This window comes from Lathyrus oleraceus, chromosome 7 (assembly GCF_024323335.1).
Source record: "Lathyrus oleraceus cultivar Zhongwan6 chromosome 7, CAAS_Psat_ZW6_1.0, whole genome shotgun sequence".
Classification (NCBI taxonomy): Eukaryota; Viridiplantae; Streptophyta; class Magnoliopsida; order Fabales; family Fabaceae; genus Lathyrus; species Lathyrus oleraceus.
In genome coordinates, this window is record NC_066585.1 from 391,242,166 (window position 1) to 391,266,744 (window position 24,579).

Genomic DNA, 24,579 nt, shown 5'->3' on the forward strand with positions numbered 1-24,579 from the left:
GCTTTAGACAACCGGATTTGAAAGAACTAAGGAATTTGACATCCTATGTATTAGATCCCTTGGGTTTCAAGGCTCATTTTGGGAAGCTTCTTCCTCTTCTGACTACTCAGCTTGATGAAGGATTGATGAGTGTATTGGTGCAGTTTTATGATCCTTTGTACCGTTGCTTCACATTTCCGGATTTCCAACTTTTGCCTACACTTGAGGAGTATGTCTATCTTGTGGGTATTCCCATTCTAGACCAGTTGCCGTTCAGTGGCTTAGAGAGTATTCCTACTTCTCAAGAGATAGCTGACATGTTGCATATAGATGAATCTCTGGTTGGTGCTCATGTGACCACCAAAGGTGGAATTCAAGGTCTCCCTTCTGAGTTCCTCATTGCTCAAGCTACTGTATATGGGAAGGCCATGAGTGAGGATGCCTTTGAGGCCATATTTGTACTTCTCATCTATGGGTTAGTGTTGTTCCCCAACATCGACAAGTTTGTGGATGTGAACGCTATTAAGATTTTCTCTACTCTTAATCGCGTTCCGACTCTGTTGGGTGACGCTTATTTTTCTTTGCATATGAGGAATGCAAAGGGTGGTGGTGCCATTGTGTGCTGTTTGCCTCTATTGTATAAGTGGTTTATTTCTCACTTACCACAGACTGTCGCATTCAAGGAAAACAAAGGATGTCTACGGTAGTCCACGAGACTTATGTCTCTCACTAATGATGATATCTCTTGGTACAACCGTGTATATGATGGTGTGCAGATTATCGATTCTTGTGGTGAATTCTCCAATGTACCTCTTCTTGGTACATGTGGTGGGATTAACTACAACCTTGTTTTGGCACGTCGTCAGCTTGGGTTCCCCCTAAAGGATAAACCCAATAACATTCTGTTAGAAGGTGTGTTCTTCCAGGAGGGTAAATATCCACAAGGCTTGAAGGGTAGGATGGTCCGCGTTTGGCACAAGATTCATAGGTAAGGAAGGAATGAGTTAGGTCCTAAGAATTGTGTCGCTTTGGAGCCTTACACTGCTTGGGTTAGGTAGAGAGCTTCTGAGTATCTCATGCCGTACGAATATCCGAGACCTACACCTTTGGTTGAGGATGGGCCTTTAACCCTCCCTGACCAAGGAGTAGAGGAATTGAGAGACGAAGACCGTTCACGTGCTTGGATCCGTGAACGAGAAGAGTTGCTTCAGCAGATTAAGGAAAAGGATGCTTTGATTGAGTTTCTCGAGCATTAGGTCATTGATGATCCTAATGATGGATGGACTTCTCTACTTCCTCAGTCTTCTAAGTTTTGGTTCCAGATGGAGTATGGTATTTGAGGGCGCTGTATATCAATATGGAAATGGTATTGGGGCGGTGATTATTACTCCTCAAGGCACACATTTTCCTTTTACAGCAAGGCTAACTTTCAAATGCACGAAGAATGTATTGATCTTAGGATTAAGCATCTTGATGTTTATGGTGATTTGGCCCTCGTTGTTAATCAGATTAAGGGTGAATGGGAAACGAATCAACCTGGCCTCATTCCATATAGGGATTATGCGAGGAGGATTTCAACATTCTTTACTAAGGTTGACTTCCATCATATTCCTCGAGATGAGAATCGGATGGCAGACGCCCTCGCTACACTTGCTTCAATGATTGTGGTCAGACTTTGGAATGAAGTTCCCAATATCAATGTGATGCGCTTGGATAGACCGGCTCATGTATTTGCAATTGAAGAAGTGAAAGATGATAAGCCGTGGTATTATGATATCAAATGTTTCCTTCAGAGCCAGATTTACCCACCTGGGGCATCTGTGAAAGATAAGAAGACTCTGAGGAGATTATCAGGAAGTTTCTACCTCAATGGCGATGTGCTTTATAAGAGAAATTTGGACATGGTGCTGCTCAGATGCGTGGATAGACACGAAGCAGACCTGTTAATGACTGAGGTCCATGAGGGTTCATTTGGTACTCATTCCAATTGGCATGCCATGGCTAGAAAGATGTTGAGAGCAGGCTACTATTGGCTGACAATGGAGTCTGACTGCTGCAAATATGTGAAGAAATGCCATAAGTGTCAGATTTATGCGGATAAGATTCATATTCCTCCGACACTTCTGAATGTGATTTCGTTACCATGGCCCTTCTCCATGTGGGGAATCAACATGATTGGCATGATAGAGCCGAAAGCGTCCAATGGACACAGATTTATTCTCGTAGCAATTGACTATTTCACTAAGTGGGTTGAAGCGGCATCATACGCAAATGTGACCAGGCAGGTGGTTGTGAAGTTTATCAAGAATCAGCTCATATGCCGATATGGTGTGCCAGATAAGATCATTACTGATAATGGATCTAACTTGAATAACAAAATGATGAAGGAGTTGTGCAGTGAGTTCAAGATTGTGCATCATAATTCGCTCCTTACAGACCCAAGATGAATGGGGTTGTTGAAGCTGCTAATAAGAATATCAAGAAAATTATCCAGAAGATGGTTGTTACGTACAAAGATTGGCATGAGATGCTGCCATTTGCTTTACATGGATATCGTACATCTGTCCGCACTTCAACAGGGGCAACCCCTTTTTCCTTGTTTATGGCATGGAGGTTGTGCTCCCAGCAGAGGTGGAGATCCCATCAATGAGAGTCTTGATGGAAGCCAAGTTAACTGATGCTGAATGGGTTCAGAGTCGTTATGACCAGTTGAATTTGATAGAAGAAAAGAGATTGACCGCCATGTGCCATGGTCAGTTATATCAGCAAAGGATGAAGAAAGCCTTTGATAAGAAGGTCAAGCCTCGTTTGTTCCGAGAAGGTGACCTTGTGCTCAAGAAAGTCTTGTCTTTCACGCCCGATTCCAGGGGCAAGTGGACTCCAAACTATGAAGGTCCATATGTTGTTAAGAGAGCCTTTTCAGGCGGTGCATTGATACTTACAACTATGGATGGGGAGGATTTCACTCGTCCTGTGAATTCAGATGCAGTCAAGAAATACTTCGCCTAGAATAAAAACAAAATAGCTCGCTAAGTTGAAAACCCGAAAGGGAGACTTAGGCAAAAATGAGCGTCTCGGTGGTTTGAAAACCCGAAAGGGAGATCCAGGAAAAAATTAGAGACATATAAAAAATGAATATATGTATCCCGCTAGATTGAGTACCTCACCCTGGGGAAATCTAGGCAAAAAATAGGGATTTTGGCAAGTAACTGCATCCTGACAAGACTTTGTTCTACAACTGTCATCCGTTAGAGGTTCTTGCTCATTCATCATCAACCAAAGCTCCAAATACATTGGATTCCGAAATGGTGTAGAAATGGTCATTATGTTCAATGTAGCCCTTTTTCAGTATATATCACCAATTTCAATTTTGAAAAAATCTATGGAGTCTTGCCATTTGCAGACTATCATTCCATCAAATAAATTTGAGCCTTTATCCAATTATTTGCACTCTTATTTGTTTCCATTTCAACAAATGTTTTGCATGTTTTAATTGAAAAATATCATTGTTTTAACTAAACCTTTCATAATTTGTTTTTAAACAAATTGAACATTCACAATGATGAGGGGATACTGAGGATGTCTTTAGTGCTCTCCCAAATATGGTAAGATTCTTGACAAGGTAAGACATTTGTTCCTCTTCCTCCGGAGCCTCTTGTAGCTTTTTCTCTCGAGTAGAGTGTTGGGTAAGATTATTCATCCCGCCTTCCTTCAGCAGAGTAGTGATTCTTCCTCCTCAGCAGATGTGATCTCATTATTTGGGACAGTGTTTGATGACCCTTGGAAACTTATGATTTGGTGGTTGTTCCCTACAGAATTCCATGGTCCCCTCTGATAAACTCCCCAGTAGAGTGCTTCCTTGGCGGATTTCATTTGTATGATTATCCTTGTCCCAGTTGGAATGACTGATGCTCATTCCCCTGCAGAGATCTTTGTGGTCCTGGCTTTCTCTCTTGAGATGTAGTACCGGATGTTGTGCATTTGTTCCTTGAACCTGTTTGTGTTAGAAATGTCTGTTTGTCATCATTCATCATACATAAACCATGCATATATGCATAATGATAACATTCAGATATTCATGATTGCATCCTTTGCCATATATCTTTGTTTGTTATCCCCTGCTAGTTGGTAATACATTTCCCCAAGCAGATGTCGGTGTCTGATCTCCCCATATAGAGTCATCCCCTTTAGCAGAAAGTGTTCATCTTTTCTTCCATATTCCCCACTGAGTTATACCCTCGTGGATGATGGTTGCTTCTATTTCCTCCCAACACATATATTAGGATGGAGTTCCTCACTGAGTTATATCCTCTTAGGGACAAGTTTTGTTTCGGCTTTGGCCTCTTTTGGCTGCTTCTTGCACTCCCCTATGGTGAAATGAATGATTGCTCAGTAACCCGTAATTATTCATCTTATTCCCGGCGGAGTCTGTGGCCTTCTACCCTAATACCGGCAGTTGTAAATCCTTTTTCTATCCCCTTACGGAGTTAACCTTTTGTTCATCCTAACCAATGACGGTTACTTCTCCGTGGTTTTCTACCCAGTATCCGGTAGATGTAATCCCCTACTTGACGGTTATCATTATCCAATATTCGGTGTTGATATTCCCTCATCTTTTGGATAATTGCTCCGATAAAGCAATATATCCCCAATGAGTCATCTCTCGTCTACCCTTTGTTGTTGGTGACGATTGTTTCTCCCCTAGATTGGTCATAATTATATACCTAGTTTTGGTATCCCGATGCCTTTCTTTGTCGGTCGATTTATCCTTTATTAACCCAGTAACCGGTTGTGAATAATCATCCATGCGAGTATATTATCTATGTTCTAACGGTAATAGATAATATATCTCATGCACTCTTTGGTCGAAGCCTTTTATTCTTCCCCAGTTGAGTAAGATTCGTATCCCTTTTTTGGAATCGGATGTCCATCCTATAATCGAGTTTTGCTTTTAGCCCTCTTTTGGATGATGAGTGTCTTGGGAATATTCCCCAATTCACGCTTTGGTTGGTCACCTATTATATGCCCAGTAACCGGTATCCCTGGTGTTCCTTCTTCCCTGCTCCCTGTTATGACTTTTTGTCCCCCTGCGGAGTCAGATTTTTCTGAGCTGAAGTATACCTTTTTAGGTCTTCCTCAGATGTTTTCGGATGTTTGATATCTCTCACCCTTATACTGGTCTTAGATATTCTTTCTTCCCGAGCATGTTGTATCTCTCACCCTCATACCGGTGTTTAGATCACATGTCTCGTTGAGCTTATTACCCAGTAACCGGTAATACCTCATCCTGTTGCTTCCCTAGAGGAGTTTTGTTTGGGGTTTTCCCCAGCGAAGTCCCTTAGTGGATTCTCCCAGCCAGGGCCCGGATTTTTATTCGAAGTATCCGTTATGGATAATTTTTGCTGTATTGGCATATTCCCCAACACACGCACCTTTAAGTCAGCTCGGGTCTTTCCATTGATTTCGGCTCCCCAAGCTTTGAGTCGTGACCTGCTCACACATCTTATTCCTTTTCTTATCCCCATAAGAGTCCTCAGAGTCTCTGTCCCGTTGAGCGTACTACTCAAATGGGTTGTCAATTCCTCCTGATCTTTTACTTTATGGACACATATCTCCACAGAGTATTACATTTTGCATACATATATTTGCATCATGAGGTCTCTTAGGGACCAAAATTCGTCTCTCTGTTATTATTTAAGCCCATTCTACCTCGTCGAGACGAAGATTTTAACCTTCACTTCTCCGGCTAGAATGACCTTAAATAGGGGCATCTGTAAGACCCCAATTTTGACCCTAAGATCCCTCATGGCATCATAACATTGCATTTGCAAAGCCTCAAGGATCATGAGCATCTTGGTTTCCTTTACCTTTGGGAGGGACCTCTTGTGAGTGGTTTGAGATCACCAAGCATGCTTGAATTGTATATCATTTCTTTTCTCATTTGTTATTTACTAACTAAAAGCACAAAAATATGTCACTAACATTTCTTGTTTGTAGCTTGAGCAATCACAAGGTCCAAAGCTTCTAGGAGATCCTTTGTGCAAAGATATGGCCAAGAGAAGATGAAGGCAAGCATGGAAATGGTTCCCAAAGCTCTCATCCATCAAATATGCCTCCCAAGTATCTCAATTTATCATTTTGATCAAGGCAAGTCAAAGGGTTGAGGTTTGTTCCTCAAGGAAACCCTAATTCATCTGATCACCCACACTACCTTGCTCATGAAGCAACGTCAGCCCATGGTCAAATACAATCAATGGAAGTTCTTTAATTCATCATTTCATGCATATTTGAACTTATTTGAGTGTCCTCAATCATCAATTCATCAAGATATGAATTGTGGACTTGAGAAGTTGATCAGTTAATTCATCTGACTATTTTGAAATGCACTGAGACATAACTTTTTATGTGTTAGTCAAATGGGGATGATCCCAAAGGAAAAAATGTTATTAAGGACAATATGAACAACTTTCATGTTCATCGAAAATTGATTTGAAGCTTGGAAGGTCATCTCCCATTCCAAGACATTATAGGTCATTTTGACTGAAACCCTAATTTTGGGTCAACTTCCCAAGAACATAACTCATTCATTTTTTATGATTTTGAGGTGGGATCAAGTGCACTGGAAAGTTTAAGACGTCTAATTAAAATGTTATGTTGAGAAAAATTTCATAATCTCAAAGGAAATACATGTGATAATGCAAAACAGTATAGGTCACTTTGGACCAAATGCATTGAAAGGCAAAAATGTCCAACTTCAAGTGCTCATAACTCCTTCATCAAAAATCCAAATGATGCAAACGTTAAGTCCATTTTGATTGTCTTGAAAAGATCTACAACTTTTATGTTGTAGGTTTTTCCATTTGGAGCTTGCATCATAAAAACAGAAGCGCTTGAAGTTGGTTCATTTTGACAAAATTCTCAAAGGCATGTTTTGCACTATGAACTTCATGGCCTGTTTTCATAAATTTCCACATTCCTAATGAGTTTTTGCTCAACATGACATTTGTTCCTTACACCAAGAACTTTCCAACCACTACCCACATGCTTATGTTTGGATTTAGCAAGTGGCATTTTCGAAGAAGAGAAGTTTTTGGTTCAATTATGCATAACACATCAAAACTCCATGCACAACCAAATTCATTCCAAACTGCACGTCCAAATCAATTTGGTTGATGTTCAGAACTCATTTGCAATTGCTCTTGGGCCTCACATGCGCCTGTGCAGGCCCATGTATGGAGGACCCAAGCTCATGCACACACGGATTTCTCATTGCTTGCATCATGCTTGGGTATAAATAGAAGATCCATTCCTCTTCAAAAACCAACCTAAAGGCACCTGACATTGCTGCACAACTGAATCCATAGCCATTACCAAAGGAACTAGTTCACATTTTCTTCAATTTTCCAGATCTAAAATTCAACTGAATCTGGTTGAATCTTTAGATCTAAAGTTCCTAGACATCCCTCATATGATCCATTGAACTTCTGTTTGGCTAAAGGAAGCAAGAAAGATAGCTCAAAGCTCCACAGTTCAAAGGTGATTGTTAATACCTTGGGATTGGCATTAATTTTGTAAAACAAATAATGTAATCATCTCTATTGTTTTAATATGTTGGGTTGAAGAAGTTCAACATCTTGACCAACATGTCATGTACGATGTCACAACATCATGTGTGTGACATCGCACATGTGTAGAAAACTGAATTAATCAATTCAGTATATATTCTGGGATTAGTGAGGATATTTGGTGAATATCCTAACTCCCATGTGGAGGTCTTAAAGACTCAATCAGAATATATATAGGCTCAAAATAAGGAGAGATTTTAGGATTGAAGACCTTGTTTGTAGCAGAAATTTTCTGTTGTATTTGTAACAGCAAAGAACAAGTTTGCTGCGATTTCTGAAGGCCCAAATCCAGTTGGGTGATTAGGTTATAAATAGCTCATTGTAACCTAGTCTTTGTAAGCCTCATAGAATGAAAATTTAGGGGTGTGTGTGCGGTAAACCTCCCAACCTGTGGGAAGGTTACCATGTGTTTCTCAGTGTTCAAAGCTGAGAGTATTTGTAACTCAAAGCATGTAGGCAAGAGTGATTATGTTCTTGAATGAAGCTGTGAAGCAAGTTCAAGTTGGTTTAACATTACATTGTATTTGTAGTGATAGGAATGGAAACTGGAGGTTTCTATCTAGGAGTTCCTATGTATAGATTGCATTGGGTAGGGATTAAGTGAAGAGTTGTAAACGGGGGAGGTTAACTCTGAATTAATACTGCTGATAGTGGATCTTCTTCCTGGCTTGGTAGCCCCCAGACGTAGGTCATGTTGGACTGAACTGGGTTAACAATTTCCTGTGTTTGTTTTCCTTCTGCATATGTTATAATCCTGTATGCCATAACTAAGCTTGTATTTCAGTCTGCCTACCAAGATAATAACAGACCTGATACATAGCCTTCTGGTTGAATGTCAATCAGAATGTCTTGACATTCATCATTGACAGCATATACTGAATAATAGGCAGGTTGGTTTTTATGCTTCAGTTCAGTATATATTTGAGTCTGGGCTTCAAGTGGAAAACAGACCTGGCCAAAGGATCATTGTGAAACTGTCAAACTGGATGTCTAGACAGTTGTTCATGTAGGCTGATACTGAATTAGATACTGGTTTGTCTTTTACTGTACAGCAAATTTAGCACAGTCAGTTGTTCAAGAACATAACAGAATCAGCATGATGCATATGTTCTGACTGTCAAACTGAATGTTGTGACATTCATTCCTGACAGCATTTGCTAAAGTGTAGGATGATTAGTTTTTCTGTTTCAGTATTTTTCTCAGGCTATTCTTTAGGAATCCAACAGCTGAGCTAAAATCCAGGAAACCAACGACTACCCTACAATTTATGAACCTAACAAATAGCCTATTTGTTAGCAATCTAATAAGTGGTAATTAGATTAATGTATTCAACCTTTATTTCAGGAAATACAAGTAAAAGGCAAGCACACTGGAATAATGTAACAGATGATCAATATTAAGATATCGTGTTGATAACTGTATAGGAAAACAACAGAAGTGAGAGCTATGATTGATCTCTGCTGAGGTTGTATACCTGATGCACATGACTAGGGGTTCCTTCATTATAGGGTGACATAGAAGGAGATGTCGTGACATCTGTGAAAGCGTGCTTTAGTACAGGGTTTAATGTGTTAACTGTCTTGCTATGTTAGTTACAAGGTTGGATCAGATGTTATGACTTGGAGTAGAATATCTGATTTCTGACTACGCCAGAATTTCAAATGGTATCAGAGCGGGCATCCTGTTCTGCTTCTGGATGACATCCATGGGTGATACTTTCTGGTATCTTGCAAGGAGTTATGTTAGTACTGATGCTGGAACCTGTGAAAGGTTCTGTAATTTCCCTGAATGGTCCCTTGAAGTAGGTGGATGGACTGTTCATGACGGGAATGGTGTGTACCTGTCTCTGGAGGTTGGCAACTGGCCTTTGTGTGGGACAGCTGTGCCAGTATTGAATCACATTCAAACTTGGTATGGTCTTGGAGGCTGATCTGGTGAAGTGCGTGTTCATAGGTTGAGTTGTATTATGATTTCAGCTGCATAATACCTGGAAAAACTCAAACTCTGATGTAGTTTCCCCCATGTGGATGAAAGGCTGTTGTATTCAAGATTTCATCATATTCTACTGAAAATGTCAAAGATACTTGAGTCTCATCAAGTCCACTCTTCTTGGTAAGAATCACCTGATCACTGATTCTTGTACTCTCCTGGGTAGTGTATATGAAGACCTTGAAGACTTTCAAGGAGGGTTTGCTTCAAGGAGGTTAAACTAATGTTCTATGTGATGTTAGAACATGTTGTTCAACAAGTAGGCAGCTACTGGTTGAAGAGCAGATGGGTTTAGGTGTCAAACAAAGGGATACTTTGGTTTGAAACCTACTCCTGACCTGGAAGAGGAGACATCTGTGTGTGCTAAGTTGACAAGGGTAGGGTCAACTGTGTGTGTGCTCAAGAAGGTCACTTTTAGAAGTCTGATCTCTAGAAGTGGAGCTGGTTGAGATGTGGCATTGTGCAATCCCCGCTGTGTGCCTTATTCCTGTAGATTGATCAGGGTTGGATAGTTGTTCCCTGAAGTACTATGGTGTACTGGAAGACAAGTCCCCTGGATAATAGAAGTCAATAATGGGGTAACCTGACTACTATTCCATTTAAGAGGATTGGGACCATGAATCTTGTTATTCAAACACCACGATCAGAAGTGGCAGTTCTTTCAAGGTGTGAGAATATGAAGATTCAGAGGTTGGTTGAGGTAGTATGCTCTGGCAATGCATATCTACTATGGACTGGTGTTGTTGTCTTTCACTAGTAATTATGGTCAGCTAGGGTCTGGTTGGCTGTTGACTTGTGTCACATGGGTTCTGGTTGTTGTGTGACACATCTGCAAGGAAGGATTCATCTATCTCATTCCTAAGGGTGAATCTAGTCTGGAAAGATTCTCAAATCTGGTGAAGTGCTTGCAAACAGAAGATGTAGACACAAGAAGAGTACTCTCAAAGTATTCTTATGGTGGAAGTATCTGAAAGGATAATTGGGAAAGGATTTAAGATCAATGTCTACTTTTGCCAAGTACAAGTATTTAATTGATTATCCTTGGAGCTCAAGATAACTGATGTTCTTAAAGATGTTGGAACATCTCTTCTTCAAGACCCTATGCAGAATCACAGGAAGGATAGTACATTGGTTTATGATCTATCTCTTTGGTGGCAGCAAAAGCATATGATCTCTGAAAAGGTTTCCTGGCAAGAAACATGTTCAGCCTTGGTGTGTACAAGAAGAAGAAGACATCATAGTTTTGATGGTGGGTACTTGAATCAGTTCATCTTTGATCTAAGTAAGGAAGTGCATTGGCTAATGCACACTATGAAGTTGAGAACAAGTGGCAGCTTTCTTAACATCATGGAATCAGTCTTGCTTTAGGAAGTGGAATCCTTGGTATAGCTGAAGGGTTAGTTTCTAACTGGTCCTTCTGAAGACTCATGCACCAGAGTGTCTGATGTCTTTGGAGAAGAAGCAGGGATTCATCAAGGTGTGAGCTTGGATGACTTAACTACAAACATGCAGGATGGAGGTTGTTTACTCAAACTTGGTTCCACAATCAAGTCTATAAGAGCATTGAACTCCTGTTCTGTGAAGGGAGGAAGTTCTTTCAAGTGACAGAAGAAGGAGCTGAATTCAACAGCTAGATGTTAAGGCACAATGTTGTGACATTTGGTTCAACATCAGAATCTTAGTTGGTGAAGTGGCACATCAACTTAAGATTGAAGGATCTACAGAGGTGTAGATTGGGTACTTTAAAAGGATCGTTCTCATTGCAGTACTTTGGAGTTGCTGGATGGAGAAGATGCTACATGTCTTAGAGAATCTAAGTTTTGTTTAACATGCAGCTTGAAGTTCAAGTCTCATTGGGAAGGTCAGAATATCTTTGGGAGAAGTCTGATAAACGTGGAGAGGTCAAAAAGTGGCATTTGACTTTTCCTTATGAGGATTCATGAAGGAGGTAATCAACCAGTGGCATTTGGTCTATCTCAGAAGTGAGTTCGAAGGATCAAGATAATCAACATATGGCAGCTGATTATTCTTAAGGAAAGTCTGAGACAAATTACTTTTGAGCAGAAAAGTAGTAAGTTGAAGACAAAAGGAGATGTTTTTCTATTCATCTCTTGGAGCTTGTGGTAGAAGTTCTAAGCTATCTATGGAAGAGTATCTCTTATAATGGGATGAGAATGTATATGTCTCAATTTGTGTCTGGTTCTTTTGGATTAAGCTGGTGACTCAGTAATATCTGAAAATTATCAGATGGTGTTCCTTGTTATGATGTGAGGATTTCCTAACTAATGTTAGAACATTGTGTGAAGTGGTGTTCTGTTCTGGTTAGAAGAGAGATTGACACAGAGTGTGGATGTGTTCGGCCCAGAGGGTTGAACAGAGGGGGTGCTCTTGAAGACATGAAGATGCGTCTTATGTTTTCCATTCATCAAGTGGTCTGAGTTCTCTTTGAATCAAGAAGTATTTGAAGATCCAACTCTGGGGTGTTGGATAAGTTTCTGTGTGATCACCAAGTATCAAGAGGAGAGTTTGAAGTCCATGACAGGGGGAGTTTTATCCTTGTGCTGCAAGAAATCATCAAGCGGGTGGTCTATGTGTTCTCAGATAACAAGGCATGGCACCTTGTTAGCTATTGGGATGATGTGATGCATGTCAATGCTGAGTGAGCACAAGAATGTCTGACCGGATGTCATGACATTACCTGGGACAATAGGTTTCCTTCTGAAGGTCACAGTCATTAGGAAATATGGATGTGATGTGTCTAATTATGATATATCAGAATAAGCCTGAGTGCTACAGTTGTGTGTTACAGGGGGAGTAACCATCTACTGATGTATGTGATTTTGGCTTTAGTGGTGCCAGATGTCAAGTCTCTACTGGTGGTACGAAAGTGGTCTTAGGAAATGTTGAGAGGAAGAATACTTGAAGAATGCAGGCAAAAGCCATGCTGAATGTTAAGACATCACGTGCAACGTGACTGAATGCATATAGGGAATAGTCTCCATGCACTGCAACTGCTGTTTTGGAAAAGAAATAGTCAAGAGCTATAAAAGGTATTCAAAGATAGTCTGAGATTTTGTTGGTGATTCTATGACTGTTTCTTAGCAAATATTAATGAATCTTGACCAAGCATTTATTCCTACCGTAAATTCCTAAGCACGGGCTGGACTATTTAAAGGATGTAATAGCCCTCTTCTTCTCACAAGCGAAACACCCCATTCCCTCTAAATCATGGGGTATGTTAAGGTTTGGGCAAACTGCGCTTGGATCTGGTTTTGTGGGGGGTTCCTTTACAAATGTTTAGCTAAAAAGGGGGAGAGAAATATGGTCCTCAGAATGTACCAGAAGCAAGCAAACTGTGGTAACAAACAGAAGTTGGCGTCAGGCACAAAAGCCACTAACTGGGAATATCACTTGTGCCTTGTGATCTGAGTCAAGAAGACAGTTGTGTCTTGTGATCTGAGTTACATTGTCTATGGACTCAGCAATACATACTCTTCAGGAAGCTCTCCCTTTTGAGGGGAAGGGTTGTGATGCAGCTGCACCTTGTTCCACTACTTCCTCATGTACACCAACTTTGGTGTTTGTGGTGGTGGAGATAATGACAGAGTCTTATTTGTTTTAGCTAAAATTTGCCAAAGGGGGAGATTGTTAATACCTTGGGATTGGCATTAATTTTGTAAAACAAATAATGTAATCATCTCTGTTGTTTTAATATGTTGGGTTGAAGAAGTTCAACATCTGGACCAACATGTCATGTACGATGTCACGACATCATGTCTGTGACATCGCACATGTGTAGAAAACTAAATTAATTAATTCAGTATATATTCTGGGATTAGTGAGGATATTTGGTGAATATCCTAACTCCCATGTGGAGGTCTTAAAGACTCAATCAGAATATATATAGGCTCAAAATAAGGAGATATATATGGAGAGATTTTAGGAATTAAAGACCTTGTTTGTTGCAGAAATTTTCTGTTGTATTTGTAACAGCAAAGAACAAGTTTGCTGCGATTTCTGAAGGCCCAAATCCAGTTGGGTGATTAGGTTATAAATAGCTCATTGTAACCTAGTCTTTGTAAGCCTCATAGAATGAAAATTTAGGGGTGTTTGTGCGGTAAACCTCCCAACCTGTGGGAAGGTTACCATGTGTTTCTCAGTGTTCAAAGCTGAGAGTATTTGTAACTCAAAGCCTGTAGGCAAGAGTGATTATGTTCTTGAATGAAGCTGTGAAGCAAGTTCAAGTTGGTTTAACATTACATTGTATTTGTAGTGATAGGAATGGAAACTGGAGGTTTCTATCTAGGAGTTCCTAGGTATAGATTGCATTGGGTAGGGATTAAATGAAGAGTTATAAACGGGGGAGTTTAACTCTGAATTAATACTGCTGATAGTGGATCTTCTTCCTGGCTTGGTAGCCCCCAGATGTAGGTCATGTTGGACTGAACTGGGTTAACAATTTCCTGTGTTTGTTTTCCTTCTGCATATGTTATAATCCTGTATGCCATAACTAAGCTTGTATTTCAGTCTGCCTACCAAGATAATAACAGACCTGATACATAGCCTTCTGGTTGAATGTCAATCAGAATGTCTTGACATTCATCATTGACAGCATATACTGAATAATAGGCAGGTTGGTTTTTATGCTTCAGTTCAGTATATTTTTAAGTCTGGGCTTCAAGTGGAAAACAGACCTGGCCAAAGGATCATTGTGAAACTGTCAAACTGGATGTCTAGACAGTTGTTCATGTAGGCTGATACTGAATTAGAGACTGGTTGGTCTTTTACAGTACAACAAATTTAGCACAGTCAGTTGTTCAAGAACATAACAGAATCAGCATGATGCATATGTTCTGACTGTCAAACTGAATGTTGTGACATTCATTCCTGACAGCATTTGCTAAAGTGTAGGATGATTAGTTTTTCTGTTTCAGTATTTTTCTCAGGCTATTCTTTAGGAATCCAACAGCTGAGCTAAAATCCAGGAAACCAACGACTACCCTACAATTTACGAACCTAACAAATAGCCTATTTGTTAGCAATCTAATAAGTGGTAATTAGATTAATGTATTCAACCTTTATTTCAAAAAATACAAGTAAAAGGCAAGCACACTGGAATAATGTAACAGGTGATTAATATTAAGACATCGTGCTGATAACTGTGTAGGAAAACAACAGAAGTGAGAGCTATGATTGATCTCTGCTGAGGTTGTATATCTGATGCACAGGACTAGGGGTTCCTTCATTCTAGGGTGACATAGAAGGAGATGTCGTGACACCTGTGAAAGCGTGCTTTAGTACAAGGTTTAATGTGTTAACTGTCTTGCTATGTTAGTTAGAATGTTGGATCAGATGTCATGACTTGGAGTAGAACATCTGAATTCTGACTACGCCAGAATTTTAGTGATCCTCAACTGGTTTTTTCTTCGAAACTCATTAATCTTTGATCCATTTGCTTGGCTATTGTGTTGTCTGAAGTCCTCTTCATAGAGGCAATTGTTTTGAATGCTCAATTGTTGAAATCCATGAAGTTCAGTATGAACACCATGATTTTCTCTCTCTGATTTCTCTCTCTATGAGGATCTAGAGGAGAAACCAATGGTATAGGGGTGATGTACATCACCCCAGCTTTCCAATGATATGAGGATCGTCCCTTTTGGTTGAGATTTTATGACCTGCAGTTTCTGGACTTCGCCGGAGCTCGCAGGAGAAGACGGTGGCTCTGGCCACCGTCCCTTTGCCAGATGGATTGTGGACCGTGTGATGGCATCTCCAGATCTAATCTCCACGCTTGGATCTTATGACTTTTTTAAATACCACGTGTTTCTCATTGACTCAAGCCTACCGTGAGCGCGCGCATGTGGAGCGTTTAATCAGCCACGTCAACTAATGAGGCTTGATCAGACGCTCCTGGTTTTTTCTCTTTTTCTAATTTCTGATTTTATTTCTTTTATTTCCTTTATTTTCAAAAATTCATAACTTCTTCATTTTAATTCCAAAAAATATGGGACCAATTGCATTCTTCTCCATTTAAATTCTAGTTTCTAAAAATGATTTTTAATATTTTTTATTTTGTCATTTGATATTTTTTGTGTATTTTCTCTTTTCTGGTTATTTTTAATTCATTTCAAATAGTTTTCAATTTTCAAAAAATACAAAAATATTTTCCTAACCTATTTGAATGATGATGGATCTATGAAAAATATTCTCATCAATTTTCTAATTGATTTGAGATTTATTTGAGATTTTAGTTCAATTAGGTTATTTTTATTCATTTTTAATTAATTAAAAATAGTTTCTGACTTTTAAAAATGCTGAGTTTTTTTGTCAAACTTTGTTTGACCTTGTTGAACTTAGGATAAATCACTTGGACCTTTCAAGGTTGATTTGAAGTGATTTTGAAGTTTGACCTTTCTTTATTATTTTAATTTAAGTTTATTTTAAATATTAAAAAATGCAAAAAATATTTAGTTCATTTCTTGACTTCCAATCTTCATCTCACTTCTGTTTTTGATTATTTGACCATGATCCTCAATGTCATTGGTCAACACTTGTTGATTGGTACATTTTATTCCATTTAATGCACTTTATTCTTTCCTTTTCCATTTTCCATTATTCATCTCCTTCTTCTTCTTTTCTTCTTTTTGATCAATGAGTTGAAGGTTGATAAGTTAGCATTGATTAGGGAGGTTTAATCTTCCTTGATTCAAATCTAATTCATCTTGATCAAATGATCAAGTGAATGGCTTTGCATTAAGGATAGGTTGCTTCCTAAATCATGCAAAAGGCTTAAACCAATACAAGATCAATTCCCATTTTCTTTTTGGCATGGCAAGTTGTTGGAACTTGGTTCACTAATCAAAACTTCTAACTTGTGTTGTTTGCCTACATTATTATTGACCGACCTCAGATAGTTGTGACTTCTACATAAGTCCAATTATGATTGCTTAACATAGCGCTAAATTTGCCTTATGGCACACTAACTACTAACATTAACCATTAACCGTTACTTTTTGCACTTTACTTTTAGGCAATTTACTATTCTTGTACATATTATTCATTTGCTTTTCCCTTTGCTCATTTGAGCACATGTTTATGTTAATGCAATTTGCCTTTTGCTCACTTGAGCACATAATTGTGTATATATCTTTTGTGCTTGTGTTTGTCTGTTTGTTGTGAACCAAATGCAAAGAATTAGACAAAATGGACTTAGACATTAGGACTTTACCCAAGCTAATGGAGTTTGAAGAGCAACTAGGCCACATGCCTTTAGAGTGCTTAAAATGTCAAAGAGCAACTAGGCCTCATGCCTTTAGAATGCTTAAAGCTTGAAGATGAACATTGAAAGGACCATATTCTAAACTCCCTCTTGTCCATTCTTTGATTGTTAATAGAACCTTTTGATGTGTGTGTTTGTTTGTGCTAGGGATTCCAACATTGAGCCAAATTGAGGAACCATTGCCATGAGCTTCTAAGAGAGAGGGATCTTCCAAGAGTTCATTTGATTGTTGATTGCTTGAGTTTATGCTTATGTGATTGCTTATTCCAAAGGATGGGAGCTACTTGGATCATCAATATGATCTTAAGAGAGGAACTCCATGTATGGTTTTGCTTCTTTATCCCTCACCTCTTGTATGCTTAGGACTTTAGCGTTTCTTCTTCTTCCCTCCACTCTAACCCAAGCCAAAACATTTGTGCAAACATTTAACACTTGCTTTCAAAATTAGAAACCTAAGCCTTATGCTTTTGATTTTCAAACCTTTCTTTTCATAAGACTTATTTTGAATTGAACTTCTAAGTCAACTTTGACCATTTTGTAAATGCTTTTCATTGGTAAATACAACCCATTCAAATGTCTTTTTGTGGTTTCAATGGCCACCTTCTTAATCAAATTTTTCATAACCTTTAGCTATTAGGTTTGAGTTATCCTTGAGGTAGATGTAATGCTCACCTATATCCTTAGTGATGAACAATGAGTCTTCCATGCTTATTATAGGGTTAACCCCTCATTAGCATGTTGAAGCTATCCTCACATGGTGGATTTGTGGTTTTAGGTTGAGTTTTCTCCCTTGGATAACAAAAGACCTTAAGGCTTTTGGACCAATCAATTCACCAACTCATTTTGAGATTTTTACCCCGAACTACGAGGTTTTGATCCTAATCTTTTTAAAGATGGTACATAGGCAATGGGTTTATCCATCCAAACACAAAAATGTAAATAACTTGTACATTCTCTTCTCATCACTTCAATCATGTTTGCACAAATAAATTTTCACAAAATACCAACCTTACAACCAATGTGAAAAGGGCTCCCTAGGAGTACCTAGGATGCTTTGGGTGCCTAACACCTTCCCATTGCATAACCAACCCCCTTACCCAGATCTCTGACATTTTTACTAGTTTTTGATTCGATAAAACTTTTAGGTTTTTGTTCACTTTCTAACCATTCCTTTGGATAAATAGAAGTGCGGTGGCGACTCGACTTGTATGATTTACCTTAGATTTAGTCAATATCCCTAATGGTAACGAATACCCCGCTACAGCACTGCGTACTATGTAATGAACCTAGTCGTAATAATACTAATTCTAAAGAAAAAGCTCTATAAGTTGTACAAAGGAAGGAAGTCTAATATCTCTCACTTACATATCTTCAAATGCAAATGTTTAATCCTTAACAATAGGAACAATATCCTCGGGAAATTTGTCGATGAAGTTGATGAAAGCATATTCCTAGGATATTTCACTTCTAGTAAGGCTTTTAGAGTTTTTAATAAAATAATCCTAGTAATAGAAGAACCAATTCATGTTAACTTTGATGATTCTAATGCCTCTTATATAGATGTAGATGTTGTTGAATTTGCATGTATTCTTAATAAAAAAATTGTGGAAGATGATTATCAAAATAAAGATAAAGATCAAGGTGGAGAAAAGAGTCAAACTTAAAATGAAGAGACACAAGTCGAAGAAGTCATCACTGAGAGTCAAACTCTAGCTAAAGAATGTCTTCAGGATTTAAAAATATCTCATATGAAATTCAGGAGGAAGTATTTATCAAACCAGCCTTCCCCGACCATGTCTTCAAGCTTAAAAAATCTTTATACGGTATGAAACAATCTCTTAGAGCATTGTATGATCATCTAAGCAAATTTTTACTTGGAAAAAATATTCAGAGAGGACAAGTTGCTAAGAATATTTTTATCAAAAAGTCCAAGCATGACATTTTACTTTTTCAAATTTATCTGAACATTATTATATTCGGTGCTACTAATGAGTCATTATGAAAGGATTTATCTGGTATGATGGAGAAATAATTTGAGATGTCCATGATGGGGGAGTTGTAACACCATAAACCCCGCACATAATTTATCGCATAATTTAAATATTAAATATAACCACGTAGGGTGTCACACATTCATAAAACACAAGACTTGCTCTATAACACAGGTTTCAACAGTAAATTTTAATACACATATTTGTAATAAAGATGTTTACACGACATCCAACTTATTTGAATCATACCTGGGATATTTACACGACATCCATATCATCTCATCGGTATCACATATTTACATTATAAGACCTTCATAACTTGTCATCATACGCTCACTTCCATTTTAAAGTATCATCATAGCGGAATTATTATCAATAATTATGGAAGATAAAGTAAGTAATGACATTTAGCCTCAAACTTCAATTCTAATAACAAAATAAGAGAGTTGTAATCAATCAACTCAACATCTTAATAATTCTCAACAACAAAATTAGTCTTATGACATCAACATGATCGGACATAAGGAATAAAACAAGTGTTTAACCCAACCCAATGTTACATGTTCAGAGCAAGGTACCACTAGTAAAAGCAACAAAATAAAGAAGTAACTCCAAGAGCTATCTTCTACCTACTTCAACAATGTTAATCCCGAGTATTTGCACGATGCACATGTAAAGACGACATTCAAATGGAATGTGTGAGAATACACTTCAATAATTAGCGGTGAAAAACAATCGGAAGTAGATTTACTAACAACATCACACACTAGTTGAAACAAAATTAACAGGTCAAGTATTCTCATCCACACGTCATAATACCAAAAATAATCACCAAATGCAACACAAATGCAAATGTACTCAACAACTGAGTCAACATGCATGTGGTACCAAATTCTGAAAACTCAGGTCCATTTCACTCCATGATCCCCACCATAGGATCGATTTCCTCTTGGAACTGGAGCACACAAAATCGCTACAATCATCATAGGTAACACTTCATTAATTCCCCCATAATAAGAATTAGCTACTCGCACCCGATCCATCACCATAGGATCGAGGCTCGGCATAAAGAACTGAAGTTCAAACAACATGATGTATGATAAACAACAATGCATGCAACAAAACACACACACACACACACACACACACACGCACACTTATTGGCCCATCTGCTTACCGTGCATGTTGTAACACCTTGAATTCAATTAATTAATTAATTTCAATTATTTATATTTTTATTTGATTAATTGATGTTTTAAATTAATCCTGGGGGTAAGTATCCTTGAAATAGAAGTATGGACGGAGTAGGAGTTTTCTATAGTTGTTGATAATTAATTAGAATTTTAATTAATGATTGAAATAAATAGTGTTTTATTCGAATTAATTAAATAAATAATAAAATAACAAGAATAGGAGCAACTTAATTAAATAATAAAATTTAGTTATTTTACTTATTTAATGGGGATAATGAAAATTTTTAATAATTAGCCTATAGATATTTTATTTAATTGGTTTGAATAAAGAATTTAATTGATATACACCGACAGTGTAAAGATTTTTTATACTGTCAGTTAATCACAACCACTGATATATTTGAAAATTTTGATTTTGATTTTAAATATTTAAAAAGTAATACAAACGGATGATTGTGATGCATTAACAGTGTAAAACTTTTTACACTGACAGTGCATAACAATTAATCTCTTGAATAAAATAGAAGAGTAGAAATAGTAGGGAGAAAAAGGAGAATATTATTAATATTATTTTATTAAAAAAATTAGAATCAAGAGGGGCATGATGGTAAATAAGAGGATAAGTGAGGGCAATGGTGGATGTTTATAATTGAGGGAGATTAGGTTAATGGTAAAAAGATTAGTAACATAATTTTGTGGGGAGAATAGGCAAGAGATAGGACTAAAGGAAAACTTAATTGTTAGAGCTTGAACTTTGTATCTTGTTGGAAAATTTAAGGTAATGGGAGAGAAAGGGATGCCAATTAGATGTATTGCATGATGGGGTAGACAAGAGAGATCCTTACTCTCGTTAGGGTTGTATGATGTTGTTTTGATAAATTGTTGTTGCGATAGAAATCTGAAAAAATAATGTGAAGTAATGAATCCATTAATGGTGTCTTATTATCTCTTAAATCAAAGCTTGAAATAACTTTTAATGAGCTAAATAATTTTATTTCACATTAATGTTTTCTAAAGTAGTCGGAAATATGAAGTTGAGACATTTGAACATGCCAAGATTATTAATGGCGTACAAACATTTGATAGCTAAATAAGACTTTCACGTGAGCAAAATCCTTAGTTATTTGGAAATACAATATGTCTATGTTGTTTAATTGCTAATACATAGTTACTTCAAAAATAATAGGGGCTACTGAATCCCATAGATTAATAAGATTATATTATTTGGATAATTTCTAAAAATAATGCAATGCGGAGGATGCGATTCGGTTTAATCCTGAGTGTGTATGTTTTATACATGATATTATCAGTTTCATAATTTTTGAAATTCTGTATAATGACACTTCACACATCATTTTACAACCATTTATTTCTAGAACAAATAATATAACATTATATATACTCTAGATAATTACACTACTTTATCATGTAACCTTATTCACAACCGCACGCACATGTCGTATAATTTCAACGTCGCATCATAATTACATAATGGTAACATGTGTTATCATACTTGATTAGGTATTAGGTGAATATGAGATTATATATGTTTGATGATCACATGAATTACCATGCTGTAATATATAATTAATTAGTTGATAATGTTGGATAATAATTTTGGTTATAATTTTGGCGATAATTTTGGGTGATAATTTTGGCGATAATTTGGATGATAATTGGTGACCTTGCATGTTATTGAAATTCATACATTATGGTATATGGATTTCAGTTCAATTTTGGTGAGCCTGAATCCTATGGTGGGGATCAAGTGCGAGTAGCTAATTCTGTTGAGGAATTATTGAACCGTTGCCTATGGTGATGGTAGGGATTTTGGTGTGCTCCGGTTCCAAGAGAAAATCAATCCTATGATAGGGATCATGGAGTGAAGTGGACCTGAGTGTTCATAATTTAGTACCACATACATGTTGAGTTAGTTGTCGACTACATTTGCATTGTGTTGCATTGGGTGATTATTTTTGGTGTTATGACATGTGGATGAGAATACTTGATATGTTGATGATTGTTGTAATTAGTGTGTGATGTTGTTAGTTAATCTTTGTTTTCCATTGGTAATTATTGAAATGTATTCTCACCCCTTTCTGTTTGAATGTTGCATTTACGTGGGCATCATGCAGATACGCTGAAGTAGCTTTAACTGAAGTAAGTGGAAGGATAGCTCTTGAAGTGACTTCCGTAGTTTATCGCTTTTATTTAGTGGTTCCTTGCTCTGATCATGTAACATCGGGTTGGGATAAAAGCTTGGTTTGATTTTTGTATCATTGTTGTCGATGTTACAAACTTTTTGTGATGTGGACAATTTAAGTTGTTTTGAGTTGATTGACATACTCTTTTGATTATTCTATTAAGTTGAAATTCATGAGACTTAATTTCTTGAGTTACAATACTATTGTTGTATGTTTATTAGTGATTCTGCTGCGATGATACCATAAATTATCGGGTGAGCATGAGAGGGAGGGTACTAAATGCCTTACTATACAAGTACTTAAGCCAAATCAGATGTGTTGGATGTCATGTAACATCCCAAGTACAAATCAGATGTGTTGGATGTCGTGTAACATTCCAAGTATAAATATTTGCATTTGAATTTATTTTTATGGTAACACGTGTTACAGAGTAGGTTATGTGTTTTTATGTGTGTGACACCCGTGTGGTTATATTTTTTAATTAAAATATCAGATTATTGTTTTGGGGTATAGAAGGATATTTCATTTGTGGTATCAGAGCAGGTCGTCCGTCCGGCCAGGTTTTTATATGATATAAATTCCCTATTAGTCAATGAGTGTATGTACACTGTCAGTGAAGTGTTTCTTCTAATGTTGTTTGATGGTGTGCAGAATGGCTGGGAGAAATGATCATGCCATTGCTGAAGCTTTGGAATCGCTTCCTCAGGCGATGGCTCAAAATGCATAGAACAATCAGAATAGGGGAGGAAGAGGAGCTTCTAATGAGTTTCACGCTTTGGGAAAATATCAGAGGAATAATCTATCAACTTTCAAGGGTAGCCATGATCCAGAGGGTGCACATGCATGAATCAAAGTAACTCAGAAGATCTTCCGAGTGAAGACCTGTACCGAGGCTCAGAAGGTACAATTTGGTACTCATATGCTGTCAGAGAAAGCTAAGGCTTGGTGGGGTAATGCGTGTCAGAGATTGGAAGCTATTGGTGCGAGATAACTGGGGTTATGTTCTGAAAAGAATTCTTGGAGAAGTATTTCCCCGAGGACGTTGGTGCCAAGAAAGAGATAGAGTTCCTTAAGATGAAGGAAGGGAACATGATTGTGGTAGAGTATGCTGCGAAGTTTGAGGCGCTGGTGAAGTTTTATCCCCATTACATCTGTGTTGATGCTGAGACTTCTAAATGTCTCAAGTTTGAGAAAGGGATGAGATCAAAGATCAAATAAGGTATTAGATACCAACAAGTTTGCCAGTATGTTGAACTGGTGAATAAGAGTAGAATCTACAATAAGGATAACATATCCCGATCTGCTCACTATAAGAGTCTTAATGAGAAGAAAGGGAAGGGAAAATTTCGAGGGAAACCTTATGTAACTCCAACTGAAAAAGGGAAGCATAAGGCTTTAGATGGGAAGAAGACAAGTGGGAGAGGGGCTCCTGCTTCCTTCAAGTGCTTCAAGTGTGGCGAGTTGGGCCACCATGCTAATAAATGTAATAATAAGGTTCTGAGATGTTATAATTATGGAAAAATGGGTCATCATGTTGCAGAGTGCAAGAATGATGGTCCGACTTGGTACAATTATGGTGAACAGGGTCATATAAGTATTCAATGTCAGAAGCCAAACAAGACGACCGCTACTAATGGTAGAGTGTTTACTTTGAGTGGTTCAGATGTTCCTAAGAGAAATAACTTGATCAGAGGTACTTGTTTCATTAACAATCTTGAGTTAATTTCTATTATTGATACTGGTGCTACTCATTCGTTTATTTCACTTGATTGTGCTACGAGGTTGGATTTAAAATTATCTTCTATGGTTGGGAGTTTGGTTATCGATACCTCGACTAATGGTTCTATGACTACTGTGTTAGTCTGTTTGAGTTGTCCTTTGACCATTTATGGTAAGAATTTTGCGATGGACTTGGCTTGTCTACCATTGCATCAAATCACTATTATTCTTGGAATAATCTGGTTGGAGTTGTACTATTTTCATATCAACTGCTACAGTAAAACCGTGAGGTTCCCAGAGTTTGGTGATTATGGAGAGCTGATGTTTTTATCTCGGATGTTTGCAATGTTTGCATCATTGCAAGTCGACAATAAGTCTGCAAGTGTTGATCTTCCTGTTATGTGCAATTTTCCAGATGTATTTCCAAATGATATCAGTGACTTCCCACTAGAGCGTGAGATTGAGTTTTCCATTGATGTGGTACCTGGTACTAATCATGTGTCGATGGCTTCGTATAGGATGCCGACTTAAGAGTTGGGTGAATTGAAGAAATAGTTGGAAGAGTTGCTTGAGAAGAAGTTTGTTCGACCAAGTGTTTCT

General features: G+C 37.8%; 1 protein-coding gene across 1 annotated transcript; it reads left to right on the forward strand.

Annotated features, from left to right (window-relative positions):
- Positions 1-23,334: 23,334 nt before the first annotated feature.
- LOC127103987 (uncharacterized) lies at positions 23,335-24,510 on the forward strand. The gene is made up of 2 exons (XM_051041214.1): positions 23,335-23,444; positions 23,532-24,510. The coding sequence occupies exons 1-2, from the start codon at positions 23,335-23,337 to the stop codon at positions 24,508-24,510; spliced, it is 1,089 nt and encodes a 362-aa protein (XP_050897171.1).
- The last annotated feature ends 69 nt before the right edge of the window (positions 24,511-24,579 follow it).

Excerpts from the sequence above, each read along its gene's own strand:
- LOC127103987 (XM_051041214.1), top strand. The coding sequence starts at position 23,335 with ATGAAGGAAGGGAACATGATTGTGGTAGAGTATGCTGCGAAGTTTGAG. Across the intron at positions 23,445-23,531 it reads GAGACTTCTAAATGTCTCAA|AATCTACAATAAGGATAACA; the intron begins GTTTGAGAAAGG and ends GAATAAGAGTAG.